The sequence below is a fragment of the Asterias amurensis genome, chromosome 19, assembly GCF_032118995.1.
Source record: "Asterias amurensis chromosome 19, ASM3211899v1".
Classification (NCBI taxonomy): Eukaryota; Metazoa; Echinodermata; class Asteroidea; order Forcipulatida; family Asteriidae; genus Asterias; species Asterias amurensis.
In genome coordinates, this window is record NC_092666.1 from 2,944,117 (window position 1) to 2,959,088 (window position 14,972).

Sequence of the window (14,972 nt, forward strand, 5' to 3'; positions counted from 1 at the left end):
CCTAGATTTTTAAACTAGTGGAATTCTAAAGATTTTAGGCATTGCATGTACCAATATGTTTGCGGTAACACCATGTGTGTGTCACTTTAATGTTCTTTTTAGAACTGTCTTGCTAAATGTTCTACTACCGCGGAGAAGGTTTTCAGAATCTAGGAGACTTCTCAGTTCAGAATGAACTGTCCTGCATTTTAAAGGGTGGCTGCAGTGTTTTTTTATTCATTTAAACGATTAAACAGACTTTTTAAACCTGAAATATTTTTAAAATTTTTGTTTTACATGTGCAAGTATTTTAAAGATGGTTTTCAAGAGATTAAGCGTTTGCATAAACGTGACGTCATGTCGGTAACTGAGCCGTCGAGCCCCCTGGCTGTGTGCATATAGAGACGTGTGCACTGTGTGGCCTGGTACCTAGGCGCGTGTAGTTAGGGACCAGACTCTTTTTGCCGACGATATGTTTGAATTCCCGACGTGACGTTGATGGTAGGGGCGGGTAACAATCCACTATTCGCTCATAACGCAAGTCAGATATGTCGGGAATAAACAAAACACATTTTATTGATGTTTGATACATATATCAGAAATAAATGACAGCAAATTAACTGTTTTATTTTAATTCACTGCAGCATCCCTTTAAGTACTACAGGGACTACATGTACTGTACACTTGTTTAGCTTTTAGTGGATTGTTATTAACTTCACTACCGTGGAGTTCTCATCAGGAGACTGTATAGAATTCTATCGATGCTAGGTTTATCGCGTTTCAGAACCGCAATGTGTTATGGGTAGGCAGATGGGGCAGATTTGCTACCGCGGTGTACACGTATGTTGTCATTCACGACTCGCGCACGCATTGTCTATATCTTTGTGTGGTTTCAACAGCGCCCTCTCTTGATGTTTTTATGTTCGCGATAAACCTTATGTAAATCAAGTAACAAAAACCATGTATTCATTGTTTATCTTACAGAATCAAGAGATTGTGCTGAATCAACTGAAGGAGATAACCGGGGTCCAAGACGAGCAGGCGTTGAAGCACGCCTACGAGGCGAGTGGTGGAGACATCCCTCAAGCCATCACGTTCCTCACCGATGGGAGTGCTGAGAACGCTGCCCAGTCAGCCACACTACCCTCGGGTACCCCGGCCACATCATCGGTGCCCAAGAATCAACACACAGCGTTGGTGGATCCAGCTACGAGAGGGGAGGGTGCACCGGTGTGTGGCCCCAAGAATAAAGGCCAAGGTACACATGAATTCAATTTCCTATAGCTTTTTATGTCAAATTTACAATATTAAATTTAATGGGTGTGTATCAAATCGGTTAGATTAAAGGCAGTGGACACTATTGGTAATTACTCAAAATAATTACTAGCATAAAACCTTACTTGGTTATGAGTAATGGGGAGAGGTTGATAGTATAAAATGTTGTGACGTGGTTTTCGAAGAAGTAATTTTACGCGAATTTGATTTTGAGACCTCAGAATTAGATTTTGAGGTCTCGAAATCAAGCATCTGAAAGCACACAACTTCGTGTGACAAGGGTGTTTTTTCTTTCATTATTATCTCGCAACTTCGATGACTAATTGAGCTCAAATTTTCAAAGGCTTGTAATTTTATGCATATGTTGAGGTACACTAAGTGAGAGGACTGGTCTTTGACAATTACCATTAGTGTCACTTCTTAAAGGAACACGTTGCCTTGGATCGGACGAGTTGGTCAAAACAAAAGCGTTTGTAACCGTTTTTTATAAAAAGCATATGGTTGGAAAGATGTTTTAAAAGTAGAATACAATGATCCACACAAGTTTGCCTCGAAATTGCGTGGTTTTCCTTCTACTGTGCGAACTAACATGGTCGGCCATTTATGGGAGTCAAAATTTTGACCCCCATAAATGGCCGACGTGTTAGTCGACAAGGTAAAAGGAAAACCACGCAATTTCGAGGCATGTTTGTGTGGATCATTGTATTCTACTTTTACAACATCTTTCTACCCATATGCATTTTATAAAAAAACGGTTACAAACGCTTTTCAAAGACCAACTCGACCGATCCAAGGCAACGTGTTCCTTTAACCATTTCTCAAAAACTACAGCACCTTAGCAACTAATATTTCTAGGTACACTTTCTGTTATCATTATCTTCAAACGGTGTAAGTTTAATGTAAATCTGAGGACTTTCAATTGTGTTTTGTGTTTCAAAAAGTACCCAAACCCATTAATGGATCCTGAGGAGAACCCTGTTCAGAGAATAACATTTTGAAATATTTTTCCTAGAAGTGATTGACCTTACCCATGATCGAGATGAGAAAGATGACCTCCAGAGGGCCATCGCCCTGTCCCTGCGGGAAACGACGGGACAAAGTACGACAATCGGAGTGTCAACCGAAGAACAAGACATCAGCAGGTCAGTAATAAGGCGTTTGTCACACGAGGCAACTTGGTTGCCTTTTGTCAAGGCCTTCGTGGCTTGGAGAGCAGCGATCCAAAGCGATTGGAATGGGAGACCACGCACGTGAGTGGCAAAGCAACGGTTGCCACTTGCGGTGCTTGGTCTCCCATTCAGTCGCTTGGTATCGCGGCTCTCCAAGCCACAAAGTTCTTGACAAAAGGCTAGCAACTTGGTTGCCTTTTGTCAAGGCCTTCGTGGCTTGGAGAGCAGCGATCCAAAACGATAGACCTTATGCATTGACGTCATCCGGCGGCCATCTTAGTGGAAAAACGGTGACGAAACAATCGAAACGCACAGATTTCTACGCGCGGCGCACAGGATTGGCCAATGAACAATCTCCTTTTGACCTCTAGGTGAGGGCGCCCTACTGAAATGACATGTGCATAAGGTCTATTGGCACGTGAGTGGCGAAGCAACGGTTGCCACTTGCGGTGCTTGGTCTCCCATTCCAGTCGCTTGGTATTGTGGCTCTCCAAGCCACAAAGTTCTTGACAAAAGGCTAGCAACTTGGAGGCAACTAAGGGAGCGTCTCAAAAGTCAGAAGGGTCGGAACAATCTTTTTGGAATGATAGAGTTTGCCTGTGGGTATTCCTGGACCGCTCTGTAGGACCTGCTCAACCGTCCAAACCAGCCTCCCGCACCAGGTGTTGAAACAAATAATAGCAACAATACAAAGAATGTGTTGAAATTGACATTGCCCCTTCAAGTTATCTTAATTAATTAGACCAGGAGACGAACCTTTGAAAAGGCCTTGATGATGAATAATTGAAAGGAAGTAATATATTTCAGCAGCAATGAACAAATACGGAGAGAATCCATTACAGGCGTAAATCAAACGATAATAAAAGTAAACAGCTCAGACCATCTACGAACGACAGTACGTTTCTCCATTCCTTTTACATGTAGAAAGTTCGGCTCAATCATCACAGTGCTGCGGTCCTGTGGAACATACATGTACCAGCAGGCCACAGGATCAGGGGCATATGCCCGTAGGAACGTGCCCGACTTTTGAGATGCTCCCTAACTCAATAGGTTTGGCTCTAATTGAAATAGAATGACTGAAACAAATCTGACTGAGAAAAACCAAATGAAGTGTGCCCAGAAAAATTAATTGAATGCATTATACATTTTAGCTTAAAAAACCCCAATAGTTTGTGTAGACTATGAGGGAATTGAAGTGCGTGTTTGAAATGTAATTTTTTTTTGCTGTAATAGTGAGAGAAAAGCCTATAGAAATGATAATGTGATAGTTCTGTATTGGTTTTATTTCAGAGCTCTGGAGCAGAGTATGGCGGAAAACAAGTCTGGCCTACGACCCGGAGAGGTCTGGTTCAGCGACCCTCTGAATCCACATGATAGATGCAGGGAAAATGGCTGGCCAGTAGGTCTGAAGAATGTGGGAAACACATGCTGGTTCAGTGCAGTAATACAGGTATGTTAGTCAACCCTCCCACTGTATGTCCAATGAATCCACATGATAGATGCAGGGAGAATGGCTGGCCAGTAGGTCTGAAGAATGTGGGAAACACATGCTGGTTCAGTGTAGTAATACAGATATGTTAGTCAACCCTCCTACTGACTGACCATTCTTTTTTCTTCTCCTGCATTGCAGTCTCTGTTCCACCTTCCTGCCTTTCGCCAAATGGTACTGAACTTCGTTCCACCTGCAAACATCCACGCTCAACAACCGGCCCAAAATGCTGCATCCACGAATCCATCCACTGCCTCCACAGAGGTTCGGGTAGGTTAATAAGAATAACTTTGATATATACCGTAAAACTCACCTGTGAAAACTTCATTTCAAAGGGGGGTACTAGTTTTTGAGATGTTGCCAAGAGTCTAGAGCTTTTTATGTCCATGCAGGAAGAGTTATCTTCAATTGGAATTCACAATCTGAGAAATGATTCTGACAGTAATGTTTCTCAGATTCAAATTTGGGGGGGGGGGGTAAAACCTGATATCTTTTTACATATAACCACAATACTTTGAAGTGAAATGATTCTCAATGTGTTGTATACTATTGAAAGCTGCTGTAGTCTTTTAACAGTAAGTTATTGCCATTAATTTGAAGAGTGATTACCAAACGTAAACTTCCCCTTTAAGTGGCTACCAGTCATTTTTTCCCTTTTATTTGTGATGGAAAACTATTTTTACTTGTACATGTACTTTTCGGCCTGCTTGGCTGCCAGTGCAGTGAATAAATAACCCCCCCCAAAAAAAACAAACCCTTGAATATTTTACTTTCTTATTGGACTTTAGGAACATCGAAACCTTCTCTTCATGTCGGAGTTGAGGGCGTTGTTTGCTCTCATGCTCGGCACAAAGCGGAAATACGTGGACCCCAGCAAAGCTGTTGAGATCCTGAAGGGTGCTTTTATAAACAGCGGAGGTGTGAACAGTCAACAGGTAAAAATAATGAATATTTCAGCTAAATAAAAAGGTCAAGCAGCGCCCAATTTCATGGCTCTGTTTACCGCCGAATTTTGTGTTTACGATCGCGATTCCCCGTTTACGCGCAAGCGCGGAATTTCTGCGCTAGCCTTGTAAGCGTAGAATGCCTAGTAACATGGAGTATGCATGCGCAGAAGCCAAAATTCGTCGCTAACCTGTGAAGTACGCTTGTCGAAAGCACAGAATTCCCTGCTTCTGTGCTTTTGAAATTCGGCCCAGTTTTCTGTGCATTTTACCTTTTCATGGCTGCATCAATATTTCATGTTTCATGTCTGAAAACATCAAAGTTTGCGAAGTACATTGGAAGACTTTTTCAAATGCTGTCTTCTTTCATCCTTTTTGTGTAAGAGACCAGTGTTGGTATCGACCCTGGAAGGAGACCCTGTCCTCTTATAAAGGACGAGCATTCACCAAAATACAAGCATTTATAAAGAACAGCCAATCAATGACTTCTAAGATATACATGTATCAAATAAACTTCTTCTGTACCGGTTTCATCTCTTCAAACCCATAGCAAACATACACAAAGTTACAACACTACAGTTTGACATTACATGTACATTACACAGTGCACGGTAACAGTTCACAAACAGGTCAACCATGTGGCTTCCATGCTACACACACGGACGCACTACACATGATCTATAAATAATCTGATCAAAGTAGAACCCTAAAAATCACAGTAATTCAGGTATAAGTGAGGGTTTACATACAAAATAATACTCGCATATATCTCTTAAAACTTATCCCACCCAGCTACATTTACATGTAGGGTCATGCTCCCTATGAAAATAGAGAGCAATGCCACTCAATAAAAATGTGCTTCTTCAAGAAACTAAGCTAAAGAAAAAGAGGAAGATTGTCACATGACAACTCAAAAAGTAAAGTAAACTTTAGACATAATGAACACTGAGGGCGCTCTCATTATTATACATAATGCACACTGAGGGCGCTCTTGGGATCCCTACATTTGTTAGCAGTCTTGAGTGAATTTGGGGGTAAACAAAGACAAAATTGAATAGAGCGAGATTTAGTCCAAGTTTAAACTATTTGTGATGTTACAGGATGTCAGTGAATTTACACATAAACTCCTAGAGTGGTTGGAAGATGCGTTCAAGTCGGACTGCTCAAGACCACCGTCGCCTCAAGCTGGGTAAGTTACTTTTAAAGGGTTTTGATATCTTTTGTGGATGAAGTTTTTTGCCATGACATGAATCCCTACACACTGTGAGCGAAGATGTATGTAATATAATTTACCTGTAAAAGTTTCAGCTTCAATAGTCATCACGTTCTTTAAAAAAATATTTGAAAATCACAAAGCAATGTTTTCAGGAGAGTCGCGTAAATCCGTTGTACATGCTAAAATAATGGTTGTCTCACTGAGTCCAAAATTATTTTTGTAAAACTGTTATACTTATTTCTCAAAAACTACAGCACCTCGGCAAATAATTTTTTCAGGGAAGCATTCTACTATCATCATCTTCAAACTGTTCAAGTTTAATGGAAATCTGTGGACATTGTGTTTTTTGTCCAACAAGGGGCTTTCTACCATCATTATGGTATAATCGTGTAAGCTTATTGGAAATCTGTGGACCTTTGTGTTTTGTGTCGTTCAAAAAGTACCCAAACCCTTTAAACTTCAAATATCCATATTTGACCTGATTTGACCTAATTTGACCTGTGCGACCGTGAAAATGATAAGTGTGGCGTCTACTCTACATGTACTTTCGAGCTACATGTAATGGGAGTGTTTCCATTTATTTCTAGGGAGGAAGGCCTGGAGGCATCACGCAGGAATCCCATGTTGGATCTCTTCTATGGTCAATTCAAAGCAGAAGGAATCAATGAAGGTATCTAACACACATTCACCCTCAATTAGCACTCTTGAATATCTGAAACGTTCTAAGTGATATTTTGATTTATTATATCCGAAATTCTCCATGTGTTATATCTGAAATGCTCAATGTGATATATCTGAAATGTTCAATGTGATATATCTGAAATGTTCAATGTGATATATCTGAAATGTTCAATGTGGTATATCTGAAATGCTCAATGTGATATATCTGAAATGTTCAATGTGATATATCTGAAATGTTCAATGTGATATATCTGAAATGCTCAATGTGATATATCTGAAATGTTCAATGTTATACATGTATATCTGAAATGCTCAATGTGATATATCTGAAATGTTTATTGTGATATATCTGAAATGCTCAATGTAATATATCTGAAATGTTCAATGTGATATATCTGAAATGCTCAATGTGATATATCTGAAATGTTCAATTTGATATATCTGAAATGCTCAATGTGATATATCTGAAATGTTCAATTTGATATATCTGAAATGCTCAATGTGATATATCTGAAATGCTCATTGTGATATATCTGAAATGCTCAATGTGATATATCTGAAATGTTCAATGTTATATATCTGAAATGCTCAATGTGATATATCTGAAATGTTTATTGTGATATATCTGAAATGCTCAATGTGATATATCTGAAATGTTCAATGTTATATATCTGAAATGCTCAATGTGATATATCTGAAATGTTTATTGTGATATATCTGAAATGCTCAATGTGATATATCTGAAATGTTCAATGTGATATATCTGAAATGCTCAATGTGATATAATCTGAAATGCTCAATGTGATATATCTGAAATGCTCAATGTGATATATCTGAAATGCTCTGTGTTATCTGAAATATTAATGTGATATTTGTAAAATTTTCTACATGATAAATGAAATGCTCAATGTGATATTCTGAAATGCTCAATGTGATATATCTGAAATGCTCTATCTGAAATGCTCTTGTGATATCTGATACTTTTTATGTGATATATCTGAAGTTTTCAATATGATATATCTGAAATGCTTTGTGTCTGAAATGTTTTATGTGAGTGATACCTGATATTTGTATTTTATGTGAAATACTCTATGATGATATATAATATCTATGTTCTATGTGATATATAATTTGAAATGCTCTACATATGTGACATATCTGAAATGCTCTATGGGATGCGGTGATATCTGATATGTTTTATGTGATATACTTGAAATGCTCTGTGTGATATATCTGATTTGCCTTATGTGATATTTATTTAATGCTCTATCTGAAACGCTCTATAATATGTATCTGAAAAGCTCTATCTGATATATCTGTAATGCTCTATGTGATATTTCTGTATTCCTTTACATGGTATGTGATATATACATGTACACAATGTACATGTACATGTATCTGTAATGCTCTACGGGATATTATCTGAAATGCTGTATGTGATACATATATCTTAATTGCTCTACATGTGTATCTTAAATAGCTCTTTGTCATAATAATCTGAATTGCTGCTGAAAATTGTGCATGCTTTTTCACTACTGAACAGATTAACAATTAAGCCCACACTTTCACAGGTTTGTTATTTTATGTTTATATGGTTGATCACACAAACCATGAACACTGTCTGCAACTATTATGTCAGCTCTACCAATCCTTTGTATGTACCCTATGTACCCTTAAAGGCAGTGGACACTATTGGTAATTACTCAAAATAATTATCAGCATAAAACCTCACTTGGTAACGAGTAGTGGGGAGAGGTTGATGGTATAAAACATTGTGGGAAACGGCTCCCTCTGAAGTGACACAGTTTTCGAGAGAGAGAGGTAATTTTCCACGAATTTGATTTTATCAAGCATCTGAAAGCACACAACTTCGTGTGACAAGGGTGTTTTTTTCTTTCATAGTTATCTCGCAACTCCGACGACCAATCAAGCTCAAATTTTCACAGGTTTGTTATTTTATGCATATATGTTGAGATACATCAAGTGAGAAGACTGGCCTTTGACAATTACCAACAGTGTCCACTGCCTTTAAATCATTACATCAACTAATTATTGTGTTTTGTTGGCCTTAGGTAAAGTGTTTACAAATCAGGAGACATTTGGCCAGTACCCACTTCAGATCAGTGGGTACGAGGATCTACATGAGAGCATCGAAGCCTCCATGTCGCACAGGGAGATCGAAACTGTCAACCACACCAGTGAAAAATCTGCTCAAGAGGTTTGTCCGAGCACTATCATTTCATTTTATTTATTCCGGTTATGAAGCCCAGGACTCTCAGACAAAATATATAGTCACTGCACTAGCCAACGTGACCCAATTTCCACAAAAATGTGCTTAGCATGAAATTTCTTCTTTGATAAAAACAGTATTACCAACCAAATTTATATTTGTTGCATATTGCTTGTTACTGGTACTCAGCTATTGTTTGCTTATCCTGAATATCACATGGAAGTTTTGTTGGTAGTCCTGTTTTTATCATGGATGAAATTTCACACTTAGCAAATTTGTGTGCTTAGCAGCTCTATGAAATTGGGCCCTGTACTGTGTCACTAATGTTGTGATGTATTCTGCGATGTACTCTGCGTATAGTAAGCCCTGACGACCTTGTTTGCGCTAGTCATGCGATGGGGAGTTGAGAGCATAGATGTTGAGTGGCTCATTGGTAGCTTCCGCAGGACGTGTCTAACCCATCTGAGTTGTCTTGTTGGATGGTCATGTATTAAGGACACAAGTGTCACGACTCAGGATTCGAAGCCACACTCTGCTGATCAGAAACACCAGAGTTTGAATTCAGGGCTCTTAACTGCTCGGCCACAACATTTCCATGACACGACTGTTGAGACAGGTTTACTTTTCCGTTGAGAATGTGAAGTTAATGAATCTATTCTTTTTTTCATACAGCATTGGTTTACGAGGCTTCCTCACATACTAACGTTTGAGCTGTCAAGGTTTCACTTTAATCAAGTCATCGGCAGACCAGAGAAGATTCACAACCGCTTCATCTTCCCTCGCGTCCTTTACATGGACAGGTAAACAAAATGTCTCTCAAGAGTTTTTATTTTGGTCGAGAAGATGAGCAGAGTTTGCTGTTCTGTCAAGACCAGAGAAATAGTATGTTTTTACTCTCACACCGATGTGTATAACATCTATACTGTATACTCGGTACTTTACTAAGTTCTGGAAACAAATCACAGAACGATCCCTTGAGTGGGATACGAACCCATAATCTATGCAGTGCTAGAGCAGAAAATCTTACCGCTAGACCACCCAGCGAGCCCAGTGGCTAGAGGTATTTTGAATCCTATGTTTTAAGCAGAAATATTGCGAAAAATAGGAAGACCGCCAACATAGGGCTAGACAGCACAGTTGGTTGAGTGCCCGCACGAAAATCTAGAGATCGTTGGTCTATTATTTGATACCTTACGTTTTTTATTATGATGATGTTGTGTCTGTGTTTAGGTATATGGAGTGCAATCAAGCAGCAATAAGGATGAAGAGAACCGATGTACATGAGCTCATCCAACAGTTAGACATGCTGCAGTTCAAGCTAGAAAGGTATGTTACCCCCGCCCCTTCCCACCCCTCATACCCTCAAGCCCCCCCCCTCCCACCCCTCATACCCTCAAGTTCCTTGTCTCTCTACATCCACGGACCATCCTCGTACTTAAGATCCCTATTTCGTAGAGCTGCTTCAGCCCCAAAATAAGCTTAGCACAATGAAATTTAGCTTACCAGATTATGGTTACCAGCCAAAGTACTATTCTGCATATGTACAACTTGTGACCGGTATCCTGCTTATTTTTGCTTACCTGAACCTTTTTAAGCATTATTTTCTAAGCAGCTCTATAAAATTGAACCCTGGGGCAGAAGATTGTTCTTAATAGTAACTTTTTTAGCACACATGAGCAGGCTACCAGTCACAAAATGTACATGTGACATGGTACATGTTGTTTGAATGATATTGAATGGTACATGTAAGCAGTAGGAGGGTTGACTGTGTAGATGTGTACATGCATTCAGCATATTTTTAAATTGTTATATTTACAGGTAAGGTTGTCATAGTGGCAGGTTCAAACCACACTTGATGCATGAAAATGGTCAGTCTTAACAGAAAGTTAATAATGTTTCAATATTGCAGATATTTAAACTACGGGTCCGGTTCAAAGAGATTCCCATTGCAAGATGTTTTACAGTACGCTCTGGAGTTTGCCCACAGTACTTCACCGGAGAACAGCCCGAGGCAACGGCACGTTCCTCTCTCCTCCAACAACTCCAACATCCAGGATGTAGAGATGACATCACCGCCTCGATCACTGACCAGCAGCCCACCCTCATCAGGGTAGGTTAACCCCTGACCTTTGACCTATCCTTTGACCCTAATATTTACATGATTCACTTTGGCCAATTTCATGGCTCTGCTTACCGCCAAGTTCTGCACTTATGATCTATATTCTCTGCTTACAGTGCAAGTGCTGAATTTCTGCGCTAGCTGTGTAAGCAAAGAATGCCTAGTAATGTGGAGTACGCACATGGACAAGCAAAAAAATAATAAAATATGCTTGATGTACATGTACAGTGTAAGCACGGAGATCCCTGCTTCCAGAAGTGTGGATTTGTTGCTTACGGTATAGACGATGTGACCTCTGACGGCACACCGCCGGGCAAAACCTTTGTGTTTTGGCAGCCAGCTAGAAAGTGTACGCAATCTTACTACGACTACGCAACTCAGTGCCCGGCGAAACATGACGTATATGGGTCATTCCACCAAGTTGGGGGACACTTTGTGACATTTGTATGACTTGTGCATGGTTTTAGTCCTGCCCCATTTCTGCTATCACTATTACAAAAACCTTTTTGGCTGGTACAATTTGTTCCTTGTAATTAGTGCACAAAGTGAATTTGCACAATAATGTTTTTGAGTGTGGACAAATTTGAAAAATAAACTTCCGGATGTAACATGGACACGGTTTCCGTGTTACATCCAAATCACACATTTTTCATAATAATTTCCATTAAAATGCGTTAAAACAATTTATACTTCATCAAACATTTTCACACTCAAAGGAGAATGTTACATGAAATAATTGGGTCAAATAAATGATTTCTTTTCATAATATGGACAAATATTGCACAAAAATCAAAGTGTAACCCAACTTGGTGGAATGACCCATATAGTGTTTTGTCAATAGAGGGCGGATTGAATGTAAACATTAGGTCACATCGTCTCTAGCAGAACCATGAATATGAGCCCTGACTTCATCAGACCAATGATCTTGGTTGCCATTTGGGAGTTAATGCACTGCGACAGTAGAATAAATAGCAAGACAAAATCTTGTAATGCCGCTGGGCTACTGGTTGTCTCACATAGCATCATGGCATAGCGAGGTCAAAGGTAGGCCACCCGGTTCTGAAGGCCGGTTGCAGGCGACTCATGCGCCTTGAAGTGCAATGTGAGATGTTTGAGCTAGCAGCCACCTCACTAAGAAATCAGCTCTAAGTATTGATCAATGCTAACTTTAGCTCCTCTACTTTGTTGTCCAGCTTCAGCCCAGACTCTAAGCCCTTAGTCTCAACGGTTGTTACTGACGTTGCCATGGCCTCTCCGTCATCCGTCCCGACCTCCCCTGGCCCTTCGGCACTACCAGAGACAACCCCTTCCCCAAGGCACATTACCGACACAGAGCTAGATATACTTCAAGCTTGTCTACGCAGATGGAGAACTGAGGTAGAAGCTGATGTCAGAGGTCAGTTAACTTTAATAATGTCTGGTGCAGTATTTTAATAAATAAATAAACAAATACTAAAAGGTTCACACTTATATTGCGCTTTTCCAAAACATGATCAAAGCGCATAACAAAGAAAAGGATTAATTAAAACTAGCTAGAAACAAATCATTAATCTACTATTTAGGAAAGAGATGAGCTTTATTAATTTTAGTTTTTTACCCATACACCGATGTGTGTTAGCACTGTATACTCGGTACTTTCCCGAGTCATGTGAACAAATAGCACAGGCATGTTACTCGGGTGGGATATGAACCCACGACCCTTGCATTTCTAGAGCAGTGTCTTACCAACCTGACTACCGAGGTTGCTCGGTAGCTAGAGGCGGTTCGAATCCTATGTTTTGGCAGCGGGTACTGCAACGATATAAGAGATGTTAAATTTGCATCAGGGATAAAGAATATTAATTTTGGTTCTTACCCATACACCGATGTGTAAGTTGAGTTTTAAGTCTTTTCTTAAAAGTAACAACACAATAAGATTCACGACATTAATTGGGAGATTGTTCCAAAGTTCAGCAGCAGAGTATGAGAAGGCGTGTTTGCCATAAGTTAATCTGGACTCGTGAGTGTTAATCCGAGTTTTATCGGAAGAAGAACTCATTAGCTTTTGAAAAATTAAATCAATAAACCACTGATGCATTAGGTTTGATAAACATCTGGTACAATGAACATGACACTACCACTAACTTCAAGTAGACTGCAAATGGACTTTTCTGCATGGTGCATTAAAGGCAGTGGACACTATTGGTAATTACTCAAAATATTTAATAGCATAAAACCTTTCTTGGTGATGAGTAATGGGGAGAGGTTGATAGTATAAAACATTGTGAGAAACGGCTCCCTCTGAAGTGCCATAGTTTTTGAGAAAGAAGTAATTTTCCACGAATTTGGTTTCGAGACCTCAGGTTTAGAACTTGAGGTCTCGAAATGAACCATCTAAACGCACACAACTTCGTGTGACAAGGGTGTTTTTTTCTTTCATTATTATTTCGCAAGTTCGATGACCGATTGAGCTCAAATTTTCACAGGTTTGTTATTTTATGCACATGTTGAGATACACCAACTGTAAAGGCTAGTCTTTGACAATTACCAATAGTGTCCACTGCCTTTAAGAATAGTTGCAGTCTTTTGGGTAGGTCTTGGTGGCATTCTGTGTTAGGAATGGTGCAAGGTGCAGCTACAAGTTGCTCATAAAGTTGTTTTTTCTACTGTCCGATTAGATCTACAAGAGAGAATAGCAACCCTTAAAGATCTGAAAGACACAGTCTACGTAGATGAGCACCTCATGAATGTAAGTAGACACTAAGGCTCAAATCAAAGGAAGACTTTGGACGCATTAGATTGATCTTTGACAAAATTGTATAGTAGTGCCATAGACCAGTGGTCTGCAAACTAAAAGGCTAATGAGCCAATTGAAAATTCCAGGCACTCAACCATGACCCACCCCCTGACAGGCTAGGACCTTACTTGCTAGACCCCGACTTTCTAGGACCCGACAGTTTAAGCCCTGACTTTCTATGACCTGATATGCTAGGCCCTGACATAGGCTTTGACATGCTAGGCCCTGACACACTTGGCCCCAACCGGCTAGACCCTAAAAGGCTAGGCCCTAACAGGCTAGGCCCTGACAAGCTAGGCCCTGACACACTTGGCCCCAACCTGCTAGGCCCTAACAGGCTAGGCCGTGACACGCTAGGCCCTGACACGCTTGGCTCAGACACGCCCGGCCCCGACACGCCATGCCCTGACACGATAAGCCCTGACTGGCTAGGCCACGATTGGCTAAGCCCTAACATGCTACATGTAGGCCAAGACAAGCTAGGCCTGCCATGCTAGGCCCTGACACACTTTGCACCAACCTGCATGGCTCTGAAACACTTGGCCCTGACAAGCTATTAAACAGTACTCCTGTTTTGACTTGACAGAATGAGTACCATCTTCATGCTGTACTGGTCCACGAAGGCCAAGCCTCGGCGGGACACTACTGGGCCTACATCCTAAACCACCGAAGAAATGTCTGGCTCAAGTTCAACGACATTTCTGTGACGGAGGTTGCATGGGAGGACCTTGAGCGAGAGTCGGTCGGAGGATCGGGTAACGTCAGCGCGTACTGCCTCATGTATGTTGATGCAAAGAGGCGCGATCTGTTCGAAGGTGAGAAGTTTTACTAGTAAATTTATCCTCTGTGGGTTGACTGGACTTTTAGGGACTGAACACCTTTGGTAATTTTTAAAGACTAGTCTTTTATTAGGCATTTAAAAGCACACAGATTCGTGCAAAAAGGGTGTTTTTTCTTTCATTATTCCCTTGCAACTTTGATGACCAATTGAGTCCAAATTTTCACAGGTTTATTTTATGTATATGTTGAGATACAAAAGACCGGTCTGTGACAAGTACCAATAGTGTCTATTGTCTTTAATAGTTTTATTCTTC

At 40.2% G+C, this 14,972-nt stretch overlaps 1 protein-coding gene across 3 annotated transcripts in view; it reads left to right on the forward strand.

The window, feature by feature from the left end:
- Positions 1–14,972, forward strand: part of LOC139951341 (ubiquitin carboxyl-terminal hydrolase 25-like) — a 32,867-nt gene that overhangs the window by 5,425 nt on the left and 12,470 nt on the right. For 2 of the 3 annotated variants that reach the window (XM_071950192.1, XM_071950190.1), the window contains exons 2-15: positions 964–1,237; positions 2,267–2,396; positions 3,714–3,873; positions 4,054–4,182; positions 4,701–4,847; positions 5,957–6,045; positions 6,660–6,742; positions 8,826–8,971; positions 9,656–9,783; positions 10,214–10,309; positions 10,893–11,093; positions 12,296–12,498; positions 13,760–13,830; positions 14,465–14,693. In XM_071950192.1, coding sequence (XP_071806293.1) covers positions 964–1,237; positions 2,267–2,396; positions 3,714–3,873; positions 4,054–4,182; positions 4,701–4,847; positions 5,957–6,045; positions 6,660–6,742; positions 8,826–8,971; positions 9,656–9,783; positions 10,214–10,309; positions 10,893–11,093; positions 12,296–12,498; positions 13,760–13,830; positions 14,465–14,693 — 2,086 coding nt within the window. The remainder of the gene's footprint in view (positions 1–963; positions 1,238–2,266; positions 2,397–3,713; positions 3,874–4,053; positions 4,183–4,700; positions 4,848–5,956; positions 6,046–6,659; positions 6,743–8,825; positions 8,972–9,655; positions 9,784–10,213; positions 10,310–10,892; positions 11,094–12,295; positions 12,499–13,759; positions 13,831–14,464; positions 14,694–14,972) is intronic. The other variant, XM_071950191.1, reaches the window with a different exon arrangement.